At 40.8% G+C, this 17,977-nt stretch overlaps 1 protein-coding gene across 1 annotated transcript in view; it reads right to left on the bottom strand.

Moving 5' to 3' along the window:
• THADA (thyroid adenoma associated) overlaps positions 1 to 17,977 on the bottom strand; it is a 277,319-nt gene that overhangs the window by 80,944 nt on the left and 178,398 nt on the right. The window contains exon 15 of the mRNA XM_012653863.1: positions 8,351 to 8,466. Within this exon, the coding sequence (XP_012509317.1) occupies positions 8,351 to 8,466 (116 nt within the window). The remainder of the gene's footprint in view (positions 1 to 8,350; positions 8,467 to 17,977) is intronic.

Below are 17,977 nucleotides of genomic sequence, written 5' to 3'. Positions count from 1 at the left end.
ATTAAAGGGGGGTCCCAGTGAGAACCTCTCTACCCTCAATAAAATCTTGGGGTTGAAAGAAAAGCAGTTATTGCCCTCTCCCCCTTTTTTTTCTAAAATTAAAACAAGGGGAAGGGGATACTGGGAAAAGGAAGGAAGGAAGGGAGGAAAGGGGAGGGAGAAAGAAAAGAAAAAACAAACCAAAAAGCAAAACACAACCCCCAGCAATGCCTGGAAATTTGCTATGTGACCAACCATCTCTGTTAAGACGTGCTTCCCTTAAAGTTTTGGCAGGGAACACAAATGATAGCCTTAAAGTGTTCCATGCTCTTCTGAATATTTTAATAATCATTCTGGACCGGATTCATTTCAATGGCATGGAAGTGAAACAGCAACCTGCAGCTGTGGCAAAGGGCTGAGGCCTCTTTTCATTTCAAGTCATTGCGAAAGAAGGATCTCCTTCTTGGGAAAGGACCAGTCCACGAGGGATTTGGGATGGGGCTAAGGGACAGGGGGAAAATGGAATCAGACCTAAACCCCAGTATTTCTGCCTGAGAAGTGTAGTCTCTCATGTGAATAAATCTGGTGGTTAGAAAATAAATGCTGTCTTCAGCTGCTGTAAAGCAAAACAGAATCCTACACCAGAATTTCTGCAGCTGGCCACAGACCCCCTAGGGAAAAACAGGGACTGCCACACAAAAGCCCCAGCTTTGTCTCTATAAGCATTATTTTCCTTGCACATTTAAATCCACAGGCTCTCAAGGAGCACACCACTCAGCTCAGTGGGGACCAGTTAGAGAGAAAAGGGAGACAAGCTGCGAGTGTGGATAAGGCGGTGGACAGGGGAGGCGAGAGGGAACTGACTGGAAGTACTTACAGGGAGATGGAGCGGCTGAGGGCTGAGGAGCAGCATGTGGAGGAGGGAATGGGGTGTGAGGGCACTGCTGGGAAGCTGAACAGGGAAGTGGATGGATCAGACAATTAATAATTTTTGTAAATCAGGATTAACTTGGGGTAGCAAATCATTAGGTCTGGTTCACAGAGTAGGTCTTCCACAAACATTAACCTCCCTCTATCATCTCTTCCCTTTATCAACACTATTTTATTCAAAACTTTATTCCCAAGGTTGCTTTCCTAGTAACCTTGGGTCTATTCTTATATTCGGGAGAGCCTGTTTTTCTCACCAGAATATCAGACTGTTATTTTTCAAAATGATAAACACTCACTGCATGCCAACAAAGCACTGTCCTACTCCAGGCACTGAGGCCACTGGGATGACTGCCTGGACAAGGAGTGTGGACTTTCCATACAGAGCCTGGGGGCATGCTGCCCCTTAGCACAGGGCATCCTAGAGAGATGGGAAGAGAATCTTGGGCCAATCCCTTCCGCAGCATCAGCCCTCTCCTGTAGTTCCAACCTCAGCCACAAGCCCTTGAGAATGACTGCATGAGGGCAGGCATATTTCGAACTGGGGGTTGGACAATCATAGTGGCTGGCTCTCTGACTCTAGCTCCTCAAAATATGTACGGTGTCCCAGGACCAGCAGCATCAGAATCACCTGGGACCTGGTTAAAAATGCAGGATCTCAGGCCTGTCCCCAGACCTAGTGAATGAGTCTTCATTTTAACAAGATTCATAGGTGAATCCTGTGCACATTTTCTTTCGGAGAAGCACTGTTCTGGAGAATGCTTAAGTTACCACCATTCAAAGCCCCGACATGAAAACACTGTCTGGACAGATGGAGGCAGTGTGGTCCAGTGGAAAGAGCCTGGCAAGGAGCTGGGAGTTAAGTCCTCAACAATGTTAGTAGTTGTTAGGTAGGATCTTAATCCTGGCCAGTTGTGTGGAATAGACAGACCACCTGGCCTCTCTGGGCTGTAGTTTTCAATGTGCATGGGCGTGAGAATGGACTATTGTAAACGTCATGACTCTTTCCAGTTCTAAAACTCTAGGTCTGTGATTCCATTTGATAAGGTTCTGTTTTCTCGCTCTCTTTACATTGAAGTAGTGGTTTTAATAAACAGTTGCAGTATTTGACACAGCTTGGCAAACAGCAGGGCTCAATAAATACTTATTGAATAAAGTCATACAGGTATAGTCTATTCTATTTAAGCCTCACCTCAAAAAATAAAAATGTCCTCGTTAGTATAGAGGTAAGTAACAAGAATAGAAAAGAAATTTTATTAAATATAAATTAAAAAAAAATGTGCCATGAGCTTCCAGGACAATCAACTGCACCAGAGTTTCAGGTTTAAATGGCACTTTTGAGGGCAATTGACATAACTTAAAATATCTAAATCAGAAACTCTGGGGCTGGGGCCTGGCATCAGTAGGTTTTCAAATCTCTCCAGATGATTCTAATATGCAGCCATGGGCATTAAGAACTACTGCCTGGAGTAAACACTCACCGTCAGCCAATCTGGTACTTAATAAACACCAATACCAAGGGTCACAAACTCCAGTTTCCATAGGAGCTCAGCAGGTAACTCATGAGAGAAGTGGCTGGGTGGAACAGTGGCAAAGCACAGAGAGCATGCTCCATCAAGAGAGAAGGCCAATACTGAGCTCTGGCAAATTGTGGTCATGTGGGAATTTGGGGCTGGTGTTGCCAGATCTTCCAGTTTTTCACAAGAAGTTGTAAATCTTGATTTACTATGAAATTTCCTGATTTTTAAGTTCCAACAAGTAATTTTAAAAAAGAAATTTAAACACTGTACAAGTCAAACAAAACACATCTATGGCCAGTGTGATTGAATGCACTGTCAGTGTGTCCCCTCTGGCTGTATGCTCAGTATGCCCAGTATGCCCAGGCCTGAGCAGTGTCCACGGAGAGCCCAGGGGGAGACTCTTTGTCAAGCAGAGAAAATAAAACATGGAAGTAAGGTAGTTTCTGTACTGTGATGTAGGAAGTAAAAATTTGAAAAACTATCTATACTCTTTTGACTTACCTGTTAATTCATGCCAAACTGAAGTGCTAACTAAACTAGATGTCATACACAGGGCTTCTCTCCCCAATTATTTGCTCTGTAGAAAAGAATATTTTCTTAAGGGAGTTTTGAGAAGAGTTAATGAAATAATATTTCTAAATCTCCTCAAATGAAGCTTAGCATGGAGTAGGCATTCAAAAAGTAAAAGTTTCCTTAACTTAATTTTTAAAATCCCAGTTAAAATTTTGGTGGAAGTCTCCCATGCACTGTTGATGGGAAGATGAACTAACATATCCCCTTTTGGAAAGCAACCTGGCAGTGTATATCAAGACTTTTAAACATTTTCATATCTCCTTGATCAATTTACTCCACTTCTGGAAATCAAATCTAAAGATAATAACCCATAATCACACACACTCATACACACACACATTCATATACATACACATAGTCATGCAATAGAACATCATCTATGACACCAGAAAATAGGAAACAAACTGAACAGCCAGCAATGAAACAATGATTAGGTAAACTTAATGACTGATTATTCCAGTGACAAAAATATGCTTCAACAAACTATGTTTTTAAAGATTTTTTTCTTAATTCAAAAACAGGCAAAAGTATTTTATTTTTAGAGATGCACAGGTGGTAAAACTAGGAAAAAAAGCAAAGAAATAATTATCATAAAATGTCAGGACAATGATAACCCTGGAGGAATGATAGGGTACAAGAAATTTTTTTGTTTTAAATATTTTTCATTAAAAAATTTTTTCATTGTGGTAAAACATGCATAATATAAAATTTATTATCTTAACCACTTTTAAGTGTACAGTTCAGTAGTGTTAAGTATATTCACACTGCTGTGCAACCAATCTCTAGAACTCTTTTCATCTTGTAAACTAAAACTCTATACCCATTAAACAACTCTCTATTCCCTCCTTCCCCTAGCCCCTGGAAACCACCATTCTACTTTGTCTCTATGAATTTGACTACTCTGAATACCTTCTAAAAGTGGAATCATATGGTATTTGTCTTTTTGTGACTGAATTATTTCACTTAGCATAATATCCTCAAGATTTATCCATGTTGTAGCATTTATCAGAATTTCCTTCCTTTTAAAAGCTAAATAATATTTCAGTGTAGGTACATAGCATATTTTGTTTATCCATTCATCATTCCTCAAAGAACACTTGAGTTGTTTTCACGTTTTAGCTATCTTGAATAATGCTGCCATGTTCATGGTTGTACAAATATCTCTTTGAGACTCTGCTTTCAATTCTTTTGGGTATGTACTCAGAAGTGGAATTGCTGGATTATATAGTAATTCTATTTTCAATTTTTTGAAGAAACCCCATACTGTTTTCCACAGTAGTTGTACCATAAGTAGCTTTTAATAATAATAATAGCAAATGTTTTTATGATGCCATCAAATGAAAAATGCAAGCTATAACATATATATAGTATAACTTCGACAGGATAAGAAAAGCAAAAAAAGAAAAAGGAAAAAAGATGAAGTAACTACATATAACTGTTAACCAATAATAGTGATTTTCACTGGATTGTGGTAAAACTAGACTTTATTCTCCTGTTTTCCAAATTTTGTACTTGACTGATTTTCTATGATAAATCATACACTACATTCACAATCAAGAAAAAAGGTGAAAAAAATTGTAGTAGGACACATTTTTCTTTCTGGTCATCATATCATCCATTGCACTTAATCTGAATAGTTCATTTAGTTCTCTAAGTTTACTAAAAGGAACACACACACACATTTGGTTTTTTTTTCCCTCTTTTATAACCAAAGAAGGAGATAACCAAATTCATTTCTAAAAAATTTTAAGCCCAATGTAATAGCAATTATAACTCTCAACCAAAGTAAATAATTGATCCAGAGCTGGAATCTGCAAATAGCAAGGGTGGCAGACTGGGCAGCGATCTGGGACTGCCCCATCCCAGATCCTCTTTCATGGCGCCCACAGCCAGCCTTTCCAGGCCAAAGGCAGACTCCTATTCTTACTCCGCTCCTGGCCTGGGTCAGTTTAGTTTTACTTCAGTGGTTGGTAAACTGCCTTAGCATCATGAGAGAGACAGTGAGCTGGATCAAGGAGGGAGGAATGGAGGGAAAAGGGGAAGGAAGGGACTTGAAGGATTAACGAGCTGATTTCCACAAGGCTTTGACGTCTTGGAATGAGAAGCAGCCTGTAAGAGCAGAAGCCCAGTCTCCCACTCAGGCCATGCTGCCAGCTGACTATTCATCACCAAAAATTCCCCAACAACTCCATGGCTATTGCTTAATCACCTCATATAAATCCCTATTAATCTTGCAAAGTCAAAACACAAATATATGACAAAAGTTTCTTCATTTTATGTGCCCTCAGTTTTAGGGTCAAAACTTAAAACCTGAATTGGTTATCTAATGGCTCCAGTGAATTTTTTTTAAACCTTCTTTTTGGAACAAAAGGACAAATAAATGATATATCCACTAACATTTTTGTACTTATTGGACAGAATGAACTCAGGCTAATGATCAAATAAATTATAGAAGGAAAAAGGTGTTGGTGCTAAAATTTAAGCCAACATTTCTTTTTTGCAGTAACATTAATTTTTCATAGCTTATACTCAAAAGATACAGAAAATTCTTAGTAGGCTCAAAGGAACATTTATTCCTCTCTCATGTGTAAATTACCTGGGACATAAAGGAGCCTCTTCAGCAGCTGAGTTTGGAACCCTCTGCATCATAACATCTTCATGGGAAAAGCAAGTGAGAGAGTGAAGGTAGGGCCTGCTTTGAGAAGGGACCCTTAGGATCCAGAGCAGGTTCATCTGAGCATGGAGTTAACTAGTGCAGACAAACATGCCTTGGAGCAAGAGGACCTCAGGGACAGGGGAGACATGTGTGGCAGGCTGAGGTTTCATCGCTTACACCCAATTCTACAATTTCCTATTCAGGAACCTCAAGGTTATCCTGTCAATGCTATGGATAATATAGAAAAACTGATACATAGCTTTGAAAGGAATGCACTGTGCTTTGGCAGTATGTTTTCCTTCCAAACTCTATTCCAGGCTCTGAACACATCCTGATTAATACTTGTAAAAGTGTGCTGGGGAGCAAAAGGAAGCCTGGTATTAGGAACCATCTACACACCACCCACGAAGTGGAAAGTTCACACTTGGATAATAGAGAGTTGACTGTACTGGAAACAGAAAAGTGGCTTTCCTAGACTCTGGGCAAGGAAGGTGGAAACCCAGTGAATTGCAGTGATTCATGCCTTTGTTTTCTAGGGCTGGAAAATCATGGAAAAAAAATCAGAGAAGTGGGGCAGGGAGGTGAGGGGAAGGAGGATGAACAGCTTAGCTAGAAAACAGTACTTCCTACCACAGGAAGGGTTAAAAACAAGGTCAGCAGGACTTCTCTAGCTGAAGAGGAAGCTGATGGCAGCTTCTTTAGCCATCCGCAGGCACTGTAGCACATGAAGGTCCATTCAATGGCTGGGCTGTCATTCCATCTCCTCCATTCCACCCAACAAAGGGAAATGGATTCTGGAGCTCAGTGGGTAATGACTTTCTGTGAGACTCATGAAGGAGTAGCAAGCTAAGGGGGCAGAAACCCCTTCCTTATAGCACTTTAAGAAATGGAGAGTTAGGATTCTTATAGTAGTCCTGGCTGGAAGGAGGGTTTCAACAGGACGATTTTTGGAGAACCCTGACTTTCTGATCCCCAGAAATAATAGCTAGGAGGACCTGGCCTTTTAACTGGTAAACAGCTGAGAGTACATATGTGATCACAAGTTCCTGTTCTCCCCAGAAATATGTCTTGGGAGGCTGTCTAAGAGTCATGCAGAAGGCAAATGGTATAGGCTTAGGGAAATAGTTTATGGACAAGCAACTCCTACTCTCTAAATAAAATGGAGAAAACAAAAGTCAGATTTAAAATGAGAGCTTCGCCATAACTTCATTGGCATTTCAGATACTAGAGAATTTCTCCATCAATATTCCTGTTGAAAGCTATCAGTGCTGAGATAATTGAGATACACATATCCACACATTGGGAGATCCACCACTGGTTCTCCTTCACTGAAATGTTTCCTTTAGGAGCTTGCACTGTGTGGCCTCTGCATATTTCCTATGCCTCATTCTCTGCCACATGTGTCTTACACTTTAGATTCCAAAAATGCCAACTTTTTTACAGTTCTCCAAACCTACCATGCCATTTCATATTACCATTTCTCTGCCTACACTACTGCCTAAGCCTGGAATTCCCTTCCTGTCTTGGCCACTTGGCAAAATTCTACTCATCCCTTGATGGCCGGTTCGATGTTAGCCCTTCCCTGCCCCTCTTCTGGTCTACTCCTGTACCAACTGCACACATTCATTAGTACCCTTAAGATGCCGGATGAAAATTATTTATTTACACATGTTTCTCACCTCCTGGAAGTCCTTCAAGCCAGGACTGGTTCTTCCATATCTTTGCATGCCCACATCTTCTAACACAAAGGCTGGGATGTAGCCTGTGCTCAACAATACTTTGATGAATTAAACAGATTTGAGAGCCTCACATTGCCCATTACTTGACTTGTCATATAAGGTGGGGAGCCCAATGGAACTAAACAAACATACATTTAAAAAAATAAAAAAGAGAGGCTCCTACATTAGACAACCAATACACTGACTCTTAATCAAATGTGTATACTGTGGCATGGAATGTAGTAGCATGTGGGCCTCTTCTGGACCTACTCTGCTGGAACTTACAGAGGACACACAGGGTACTCTGTCCTACCATTATCAAAGCCCCGCCACACAGATTTTGAACACAGTGTTACAGAGAGGACTCCCTGTATATTAAATATGAAATTCTTTTCACCCCATCTTTCATGTAGTAAATTTTCTAAGTTCCAGAACAAATTAACCATGCCAAGGATGAATAAAAAAAAAATAAATAAAAGTTTCCACCCTTCTTTGCCTTGCTTATTCAAGCTACCTTACTACCCACCTAAGAATGGCAACTTCCACCCCCTCTTCCTATTGACGCCGTACCTGCTCTCAGTGCCTGCTCTAATTTCACACCAATCTCTAATCTCTGAGTTGTGATGGCACCTACGAGTTTGTACCACATGATTTAGTCAATTACTGCCTTTTATTGTTATATTATTTAACACAGGACTGGGCACATAGCAGGTATTACTAAAAACAAGCTGACTGGTAGGCAGATAAAAAGCTGTATTGTATGCCTGCCCCTCAGTCACTCAGCAGTTTTAGAAAAATTGTCAAAAAAATATTTTTCTTTCTTTACCACAACCCAAAGTTCTAAAAGGATAAATACTCCAATAAGTTTAGAAAACTCATGCCAATGACTTTCAGAACTCCCCACAACTAGAAACAGCAATTCTCGAATGTATTCCTAACCCCTGATAACTCCTTGCTCATGTGGGGTTTTAACATACCTCTTGGCCAGCCAGAGTTTGGCTTTGGTACAAACAGTGATGTCAGTCAGCTCGTGCTGAAAGTCTGAATTCGTTCTGTGTTTGGAGTCTGAGTAAGCTTGTAACAAATGGAAAACCTAAACCAAAAAAAAAGAGAAAAAACAATATCCTGCTGTGAAAATATATTTTTCCTAAATGCTTAGTTCCTCCCTTTTAGGTTTCCTCAAAATATTCCCCTCAGAGAAAACAGACACCTGCAGAATGTGGCTCTGCTCTCTTTGCAGAAAAGCATGTTGGCTTTGGAGGATGCAGCAGTGGAGAAAAACGTCCTTAACCCATACCTGTGGGTTTCAAACTGCACAATTCCAAAAATGAGTGACTACTCTGTTGCCAAACAATTATTTGCTACAAAAGCTTATTAGTTATAAACAATCTATAAATTGATTTCAGCAAAGAAATGCAAACATCGTTATGTCAGCCGTCTCATGTGAAAATAAAATGTGCCTTTTAAAGTCAAAGTCTTACCATAGGAAAAATAAGTTGTCTGAGAGTCTAAATTGGTTTACATGTCTGGGTTCATCAGAACAGTTCTGGCTAAAGAGGCAGGCCAAACTAATTCTTCCCTTTGCAAATATTGGGTAGTGATTTTTGTAACTAGCTAGATTTTTTAGCAGATCTTCCCTTGGATGTCAGGAGTGAAGGCAGCAATGCAGACAAGTCCCACTCTCTTACATGGCATTATATACTAGAATTAAGTGCAATACTAGAATTAAACAGAGAAAAGTAGATCCTGTTCTCTCTCTAGCTGCCTATATTTAGAATGAAGGCTACAGTTCCAGCAGACTAGTGACACAGGCTGTGTGCAAATGTGTGTGTTTGTGTTGGATTCAGATTCAGCAATGACATCCACAAGGCTTCTGTGATGAGAACAGACCTGCAGCAAAGAAAGAAAGAGGACGAGGGCACAGATGAGTTCCTTTGACCTTAGCTAGTGCCAAGGCGAAAGATGCATGTCCAAGCAGTCCTTCAGTCATGGGCCTCCTTATCTAAATCAAAGGGAAGAGGTGGGTGGAGCAAAGCAAGTAGAGATAAATATACCAAGATCTTTGAAAGTCTATTTTAATAATGTTTGTTTTCTTTCCCTATTGTACCCTTCACTAGAGCTGCAGAAAATTCTCTCTAAGCAATCAGATTCAACTTCTTCTCTTTCTGTCCTCTCAACAAGAGGCTTACAGCAGTGAAATAATTGGAGTTAGATATGGAAAGGGATAATGAGAAAATGTAAGAGGCCAGATAAAATCGATTCAGAGTCATCAGACCCTAAACGGATGAACTGGCAAATTTTACTGGGTCGGACGTCTGCAATCACCAACAACACATACATGCTGAGCACCTTTTGTTTAGAGAATCAAAATAAATTTTGATTACTTTGCTGTATATAACCGCTGTTTTTTTTCCTAAACAGAAGTAACTGTATATATAGGAGAATGCACACAAGTCCTGATGTGGACACGGAAAATGTTTTCTCTAATAATGGATCTGTTATTTCAGAAGCAACAGATCAAATGTCACTCCTTCACCACACCCCCTCGTGGAGTCTGGAGAAATGGCTCTGGCTGGGGCTTCTGTTCTCATGTGGTGACTGCCAGGGGGAAAAAATACCTCCCTCAGCCTGAATCCCCACTGTCCTGAAAGAGTTGGCAAAGTCACTGGGCCCTGCTTTACTTTTCTCCACAGCTGCACAAAACCAACCACCAGGGTTTTTCATGGTGTCACAGGATTGTAATTAATCAGCAGACACCAGCAAAATACATGACTTTGGAATTTACTTGTAAAGAAAACTGTGAGATTTTCAAATGCTTCTAATTTAGAAGCAATCACTTCAAAAATAACTCCTGATGGATGTTTAAACTTAGTCCTATATTTGCTCACCTTACTTGGCAAAAACAACACTGTTTTTGAAACGCTTGGTAGCTCTGGTTTATGAAAATCAGCCTACAGGTCCATCAATTCTGTCACTTTGGGCAAAAACCAGACAACAATTGTGATCCTGGCTATTCACCAGGAATGGAGAGTGATCTATTTACTTGGAACAAATGGAGAGAGAGGTATACTTAGAAGAACCTTGGTGGAAATAAGCACGTTGAAGAGACAGAGCAATACGAATGAAAGACAGGGTCAGAGAAGTCAAGGAAAAAATTCAGTAGGGAAGGAGAACAGAAGACAGAGGGGAGAGAAAGAAAAGTTTAGTAGGCAAACATATGAAATAGGTTAATGTTTCTGAGATAACATTTTTCCTTAAAAAAATTAATGAAAATATTTAAATACACAACATGACATTTTGAGTGTGGGGTTGAAAAAAAATGAGGCCATCCTTTGGCATGAGGTCCAGGCCTAAGGCCAGGCCCTCTGGAACTACGATCTAAAGTCAGGCCCAGGAGCTCCAGGCAGCTCCCAAGAGGGGTCATTTGTCCATCAGCTCTTCAAGGATGGCAGGGGCAAGGCAACTCCTCCTCTTCCCTGCCCCACTTTCCTAAAGCTTTGGTTCAAAAGAACTTCTGGGCTAAGAAAGTGGTCAGGCCCAGGCCTGGGATAGTTTGGAAGCAGCCTATAATACAGGGCTGTATTGAACCAAGCACACAGAAACCAAAGCTGCCAGACCGAGGAGGATGATTAACTGAACACACATGAAAACTCTGAAAAATACAGTGTCATTTTAGGTGTCCCAAATTTGCAACAGGATTCAAACATTCAGACAACAAATATTTATTAAACAACTCTTATTACCAGGCACTGTCCTAGGGGCTGCAGCAGAGACCAAATAATTCCCGCTCTCCTGCAGTTTACATTCTAGTCGTGGATAAATGGGGAATCAATAGCTTCCCTGACCCTGCCTGGTCATGATTTATAACCTGCATGGTAGCATCACCATCACTTTCCCTTTTATGCTTGACCTCACCCAACAAGAAGTCCGGTGTATAGTAGGAAATCAACAAGCATTTGCCAAATAGAACTGAAGTCAATATTTAGTGCCTCTTCCTATCTTCACTTCTTTAGGAAACATTCCCATGGGTTCAATGAGCTGCAGTAGGTACCGAATTATGTGTTCAGAGTGGAGACAGAGCTGAATAACACTGCACTCCTTACTCCAGTGGAGTCCTAATCTGATGGGGAAAGCAGGAAGGCTAGATTAGTGGTAAGAATCGAGCCACATGGGAGAGAGTAGAAGAGACCAGACTTTGGAGCCACTTAGACATGGGTGTAAACGAATTATTAGCTGTGGGGTTTTGGGCAACTTAACCTCTGTTTCCCCATGGTAAACGGTCTATAATAATACCTATCTTGTAGGACTGCACAGAGATTTAAAAGAATATGTAAACTACTTGGTATACACTAGGCATCTGTTAAAAAAATGTTAGTTCTGTTCTGTGTTTTGTCTGTTTCCTCCCTCCAGCTCCATTCCAAAACTAAGCAGAGAAGGCTTTGAAGAAAGAGTGATAGTCATATTTAGCCTTGAAAAGGATTTCTTGCCAGAATGGAAGGAACATTATACAAACAGAGGAAAGAATTTTTCAAAAAAATTGTGAATGGTATTAAAATATCGGTGTTGTCAACAAAAAGAGTAAATCTTAATTTAAACTGTAGACTTTAGTTAATAATAATGTGTCGATATTGGTTTATTAATTCTAACAACTGTACCACACTAATGCGAGATATTTATAGTACGAGAAAATTGCAGGGAGGGGTTAGGGAGGAGAGGAATACATGAGAATTCTCTGTACTACCAGCTCAATTTTTCTGTAAATCTAAAATTGTTCTAAAAAACAGTCGATTAATTAAAAAAAATACTGGTACTGCTCGAGAGCAAGGGAGTGGGCCCATGTGAGGAGCGCAGCCAAGGTGCGCCCAGGGTGTTAGGAGACACAGCTGGAGAGAGGGGCTGAGTTAGACTGAGAAAGACCTTGAAGGCAACATTAAGGAATGTGTACTCTGTTCTGCAGATAGCAAAGATGTGGGCGATGAGATCTGTAATTTGGAGAGAAAGAAAAGCCAGGGGCAGCGCGGAGGCTGCGGCAGAAGAGCGGGGTGCCCAGGACCACTGCAGTAGTCTAGACAAGTGTAGGTGAGGGTCAAACCAGAGGCTTAAAACCAACAGCTTGTGGGCCCAAAGTGGCTGCAGATGTTTTATTTGGCCCATGCAGTACTTTTAAACCAACATTTATGAATTGGGAGATTTCACATCATAATCATCCTGATTTTCAACTTCTTTTGAAAAATCACAAGCTCTGGCTTTAGCAGCCCACCTTCCTGCAGGGCAACAGTCACCTGGCTGGAGCTGAGCAGCAGCAGCTGGCCCTGGAAATGAGAAAAGTACACTGGTCCAGCACTGTCCCCACTGCTGCCTGTTACTCTGGTCACTAAGGCGAAGTGCCAATGCCATTTATCACTGCTTTTGGGCTTTTTCTTTTCTTTCTTTTCTTTTTTTTTTTAACTTTGGGGAAATCAGGAGGAAAATGAAATATTTACTGAACTCAATCTCTATCAATAGTTTGAAAACAAAGAACGGACAGAGAGGTCCACGTGTTTATACCCACCCCCTATGGTCACCTATCTGCCTGGCACAGGTAGAACTGTGATTTTATGATGCCACCACCCTAATCTAAACTCACCCCAATCTAAATTATAGTGGAACGGAGAGGAGAGGATACATTTGCGAGACCTTCTGGGGGCTAAAGAGGCAGGGCTTGGCAACTGTTTTAGTGGAGGGTTAGGAGACTCCTGGGCAGCTGGCGAATGAGGGCCAGCTTTCAAGATGGAGATCCTAACAGACTGTGGAGCAGGTTTGGGAATGAGTGAGGGGGGTTTAATGAGTTTGATTGAGAATATTCATACGATGATTGTTCTAGTTAGGGTAACTTATTTTGCAAAACAGGAATTCTTGTGAGACAAAAGGAAGCTCTATTAATAATCGCACTGGGACACACAGGGAACAGATGGCTATCCCTAGCTAGAGTAGGTCCCTTGTAGAAGAAGGGTTAGTGGTGAACTTAAGGGTGTCATCAACAAAAGCAACAGGAGAAAGCTTCATTGCCTCAAGACAGTTATGAACCAGTCAGAAAGAGACTGAAAGCACACACAAAACAACCAAGCGTATGCCAACAGCATCACCTGTGACCACCACAGGCATGGGGCTGCCGAGAGATGGGGCTGTCCATTTTGCCCTGAGGACAGGGTAGTCACGGAAGCAGTTGAGAGGAGCAGGGAATGCACTGCAGGAGGGTGCCAGGGAGCAGGCTGGATTTCCTGCCCCTCAGATGCAAGTCTTAATGAAACTCCATGAGGAACTGAGAAAAAAAGTCTGGAGAACCTGGAAGCAGTTACTCTCCCTCCCTCTGCTCTAAACACAAGAGAGACTCAGGGGAGCCCCAGGCATCTGTGCAAACCTTGGGGTCCATTTTGGCAGCTCTGTAATGCTCTTTGAATAAATGCCATAGGCTTAAAAAGAGTCATGAGGCAGTTCCCTGAAAAAACTTGCACTGCACCAGTGAAGTATGTCTGGTTTATGCTGTGGGACTAACACAGCGACTTGTGTTAGACAAGATCGAGATGATATATGGCTGTTTGGGAATGCAACACTGAGATGGGTTTTCCTCTTCACCAAGCATGGCTTCCAGGCAATTTTCCCCCTTATAAAATCAACAGCAGCTGAGCTCCAGAAACCAGCAGGATCCAGTAATAACAGGACAAAGTTAGGCCATGAAAAAGGACAACTCCAATAAGAACAGAGATGTTCACTTCAAAGGTCAGATATAAATGGGGTAAAGGTATCATAATCATTATCAATCTTGAACTCTGAAGATCAACAAATCTATCTACTTTTGCAACTGTATTTTCTTAAAAACAAATTCTATTTTTTTTCTTTTGCTGCATGCACACTGTGGGTGAACCCTTTTGACCCTATCATATTCATCCAAGCAGATTTTTGCATCTGCCATTTTGCCTACTCTTCTCCCTGCACTGCTCCAACCCCCACAGCTAAGTCAGTGCCACATTTCTCCAAGCTCAGTGTTTACACAGGATTTTATTTCGGCTGGTAAAACATCTGTATTTTTTCAGGGACTTAAATAAATGATCTATGCCGGGAATGTACAGTATAGGGTGATGTCAGGCCCCCTTTTTTTCTCGACTCACTGGGCAGAACAGGCAAACATTGTTTCAGCCTGTAGTTGGGAATGTGAATATTTACTCTGTCGACTTAATTCATACAAACAGAGCTGCAGGCAGGCAGGGAGGTAGAAGTATTTTATGGCTTTAAGTCAGACTGGAAGGGGGAGCTGAAAGGGGGATGGCTGAGGGAGGAATCTAAACTTTCTAATTCACAGAAACAAGCCTAATCAAATAACCGCTGGGAAACGGATACAGCAAAAATTATTTAAAAGGCAGATTGTGTTAGTATGTGTGGGGGATGGGATGGGAAAGCAAGAGGGAAGAAAGTTCTCCAAGTTATACAGTATGTTGTTCGTAATCATTACGCTGTGCCTGAGGACTTGTTTTCTGCTTCAGGCATATTAACTGGATCCCCAGCTAGACCACAGCTTCTCAGTCAGGAGCAGCCCTCTTGCCTCTGACTTCCACAACGCAGGGCACCAGGCTTGTAGGGTATACGCACCTGCTTATGTCATCTGTACAGAGCTCAATGTGTTGTTTTTTATTGACAGTCCAACTGTTACGAGCCTGGGAGGGTCAGTGTGGGCTAGAGGCAGGACCTTGGGATACCTGAGCTCCTCAACTTGGTCATTCCCTCAAAGAAAGGGCTTAGTGGGCATGTGCCACCTACATTTCCCTACCAATCTGACCCTATGCTAGAGGGCAGGCCAGGAAGCATTTCACGTGGTTGCTCCCCCAAACCTCAAGCTGTTTATCGGACAAGAACACATCCTTAGGAAGGTCTTGGTAAGTTCCCAAAAGGTGATAACTTACTGTGTTGTGTCCTTGCTGCCAGGAAAAGGATGCTAATTACACAGTGTAATTACTTCCTAGCTGACTCTGGTTTGGGAAGAGAATCACAGGAAACAGGCAATGAATATCTTTAAGGATTAAAATATACAAAAACATGAAGCATGTGGGAGCCTGGAAATTCACTTTGTGTCTCAAATCCATCCCCTCCTTTCTATTAACACTCCCACTGTCCTAGCTCAGGAGCCAAAGACCTTGCACCTAGATGAGGAAAACAACTTAACTGACTTAACTGACTCTCTGCATTCGACATTTATTTTACACATGGCTGTCAGGGAAATTTTCCTAAAGCCAGGCTCTGATGATATCCTCCCAAGTTTCGTCCTCCTAAACAATTTGCTGGTCACGGAAAGCTCAACCTACCTTTCTTGTTTTGCTTCCTATTTCCTCCACTTCATGAGCCTATTCTTTGGCCACAAGGGACAATGTCCCATTCCAGACAACTTAACAATGCTTTCCTGTTGAGGATGTTCCTTCCATTTCTCCCTCCACCCTCTCCAACTCTGCCTGTTGAAATTCCATTTATACCATGAGGCCCAGCTTAAACACCACCTCCTCCATAAAACCTTCCTCAGCTTTCATCAACTACCGCTACCCCACCTTAAGACTCTCTTTTCCTCCTCAGTGCCCCAACAGCTCACTGGATTTTTTTTTTTTTAACTTTTTTAATTCTGTCATCGTGGTTATGAATCTACAATCTCCTTTCCTAGAGTATAGTTCTTTGAAGGAAAGGACTGTTCTTCTTCACAGCTTCTGGGGCCCCAAGGATTTGTAGCTTTGCCTGGCAAGGAGAGGCAATCAAAAAAACAGAGCACTTATTAATCTGGAATTCTACCACTCCCTCACCAGGCGTGGTAGGACCAGAACCTGCATTCGCAGCAGCAGCCAAAAGCCACCTCTCTCAACTCTGCCCACGTGAAGGTGCTGGGGAAATAGACAGTAAAAACAAGAGAGGGAGTATATATCTGTCTTAGATCATCTCTCGCCTGCTCATCCAAATATTACAGTGTCATTAGGAGTCCTGTCACCCAGAAGAAGTGTCAAGGGTCCTGAGTTGTGGGGTAAGGGCAAGGTTTAGAAAGTGATGTCAAAGGTAGTCAATCTCAACCTGACACAGAAACAAAGGTTTGCATGTAAAGAATTTAAAATTTACTAAACACTGACATAATATCTGTTCTAACTAAAGAGTTCCTAATTTAGAACATAGAGACATTTCTGAAAAGCTATGTATAAAATTTTCTAAATCATAAATTTATTTATAAAATAAATCTGTTTAAATTCTTTAGAAGAAGCCTTATTATATTTGGTAATTTATCTTTTCTGTATATCTGGATCTTCAACTACTGAGTTTCCTTAAAGACAGTACTAGATCAATAAGGAACACTTTCATGTAGCAAAACTAATTAATGAAAAATAATACAGATAATTTGTGCAGTCAAGAATTTTTTCAAATAAATTTTACTGTGTATATTTAAGGTATACAGCATGATTTTATGAGAGATATATAGTAAAATGGTTACTATAGTGAAATAAATTAACATAGCAATCATTTCACATAGTTAACCATTTCCCCCCGCTCTATGGCATGAACAAGTACAATCTACTAGCAAAAATCCTGACTACAATACACTATTATTAACTAGAGTCCCATGTTGTACATTAGATCTTTTGACTTGTTCATCTTACATATTTGCTACTTTATATCCTTTGACCCATGTCTCCACATTTCTTCCCCCCGACCTGTAACCACTGTTTTATTCTCTATATCTATACATTTGACCCTAATCCCTTTTTTTTAGATTCCACATATAAGTTAGATCATGCAATATTTTCTTTGTGTGTCTGGCTTATTTCACTTAGCAAAATGTCCTCCAGGTCCCTTCATGTTGTAGCAAATAGCAGGATCTCGTCCTTTTCTAAGGCTGAATAAAATTCCACTGTGTGTGTGTACGTGTGTGTGTGTATATATGACAGTTTCTTTATCCATTCATTCACTGATGGACACCCAGATTATTTCCATATCTTGGCCTATGAATAATACTGCAATGAATATGGGAGTACAGGTATCTTTATGAGGTGGTGATTTCACTTCCTTTGGTATATACCCACAAGAAGGATTGCTGGGTCATATGGTAGTTCTATTTTTAATTTCTTTAGGGACTTCTACACTGTTTTCCATAATGGTGGCACCAATCTACATTTCCATCAACAGTGTACAAGGTCTCCCTTTTTTCCACACCCTTGCCAACATGTATCTCTTGCTTTTTTGAAATAACTACCCTAACAGGTATGAGGTGGTATCTCATAGTGGTTTTGATTTGCATTTCCCTGATGATTAGCAATGTTGAGTACCTTTTCATATACATGTTGGCCATTTTTATATCATCTTTGGAGAAATAACTATTCAAGTCCTTTGCCCATATTTTAATTGGGTTATATGTTTTCTTGCTAATGAGTTGTATGAAGTATTATAAATTTTGGATATTAATCCGTTATCTGAAAAATAGTTTACAAATATTTTTTCCCATTCTGTAGGCTGCCTTTTCATCTGGATGATTGTTTCCTTTGCTGTGCAGAAGCTTTTTAGTCTGACATAGTCTATTTTTATTTATTTTTGCTTTTGTAGTCTGA

The sequence above is a fragment of the Propithecus coquereli genome, unplaced genomic scaffold, assembly GCF_000956105.1.
Source record: "Propithecus coquereli isolate 6110/MARCELLA unplaced genomic scaffold, Pcoq_1.0 Scaffold43, whole genome shotgun sequence".
Lineage (NCBI taxonomy): Eukaryota > Metazoa > Chordata > Mammalia > Primates > Indriidae > Propithecus > Propithecus coquereli.
The sequence above is the reverse complement of the archived record's forward strand: the minus strand, read 5'-3'. Positions and strand labels throughout refer to the sequence as shown.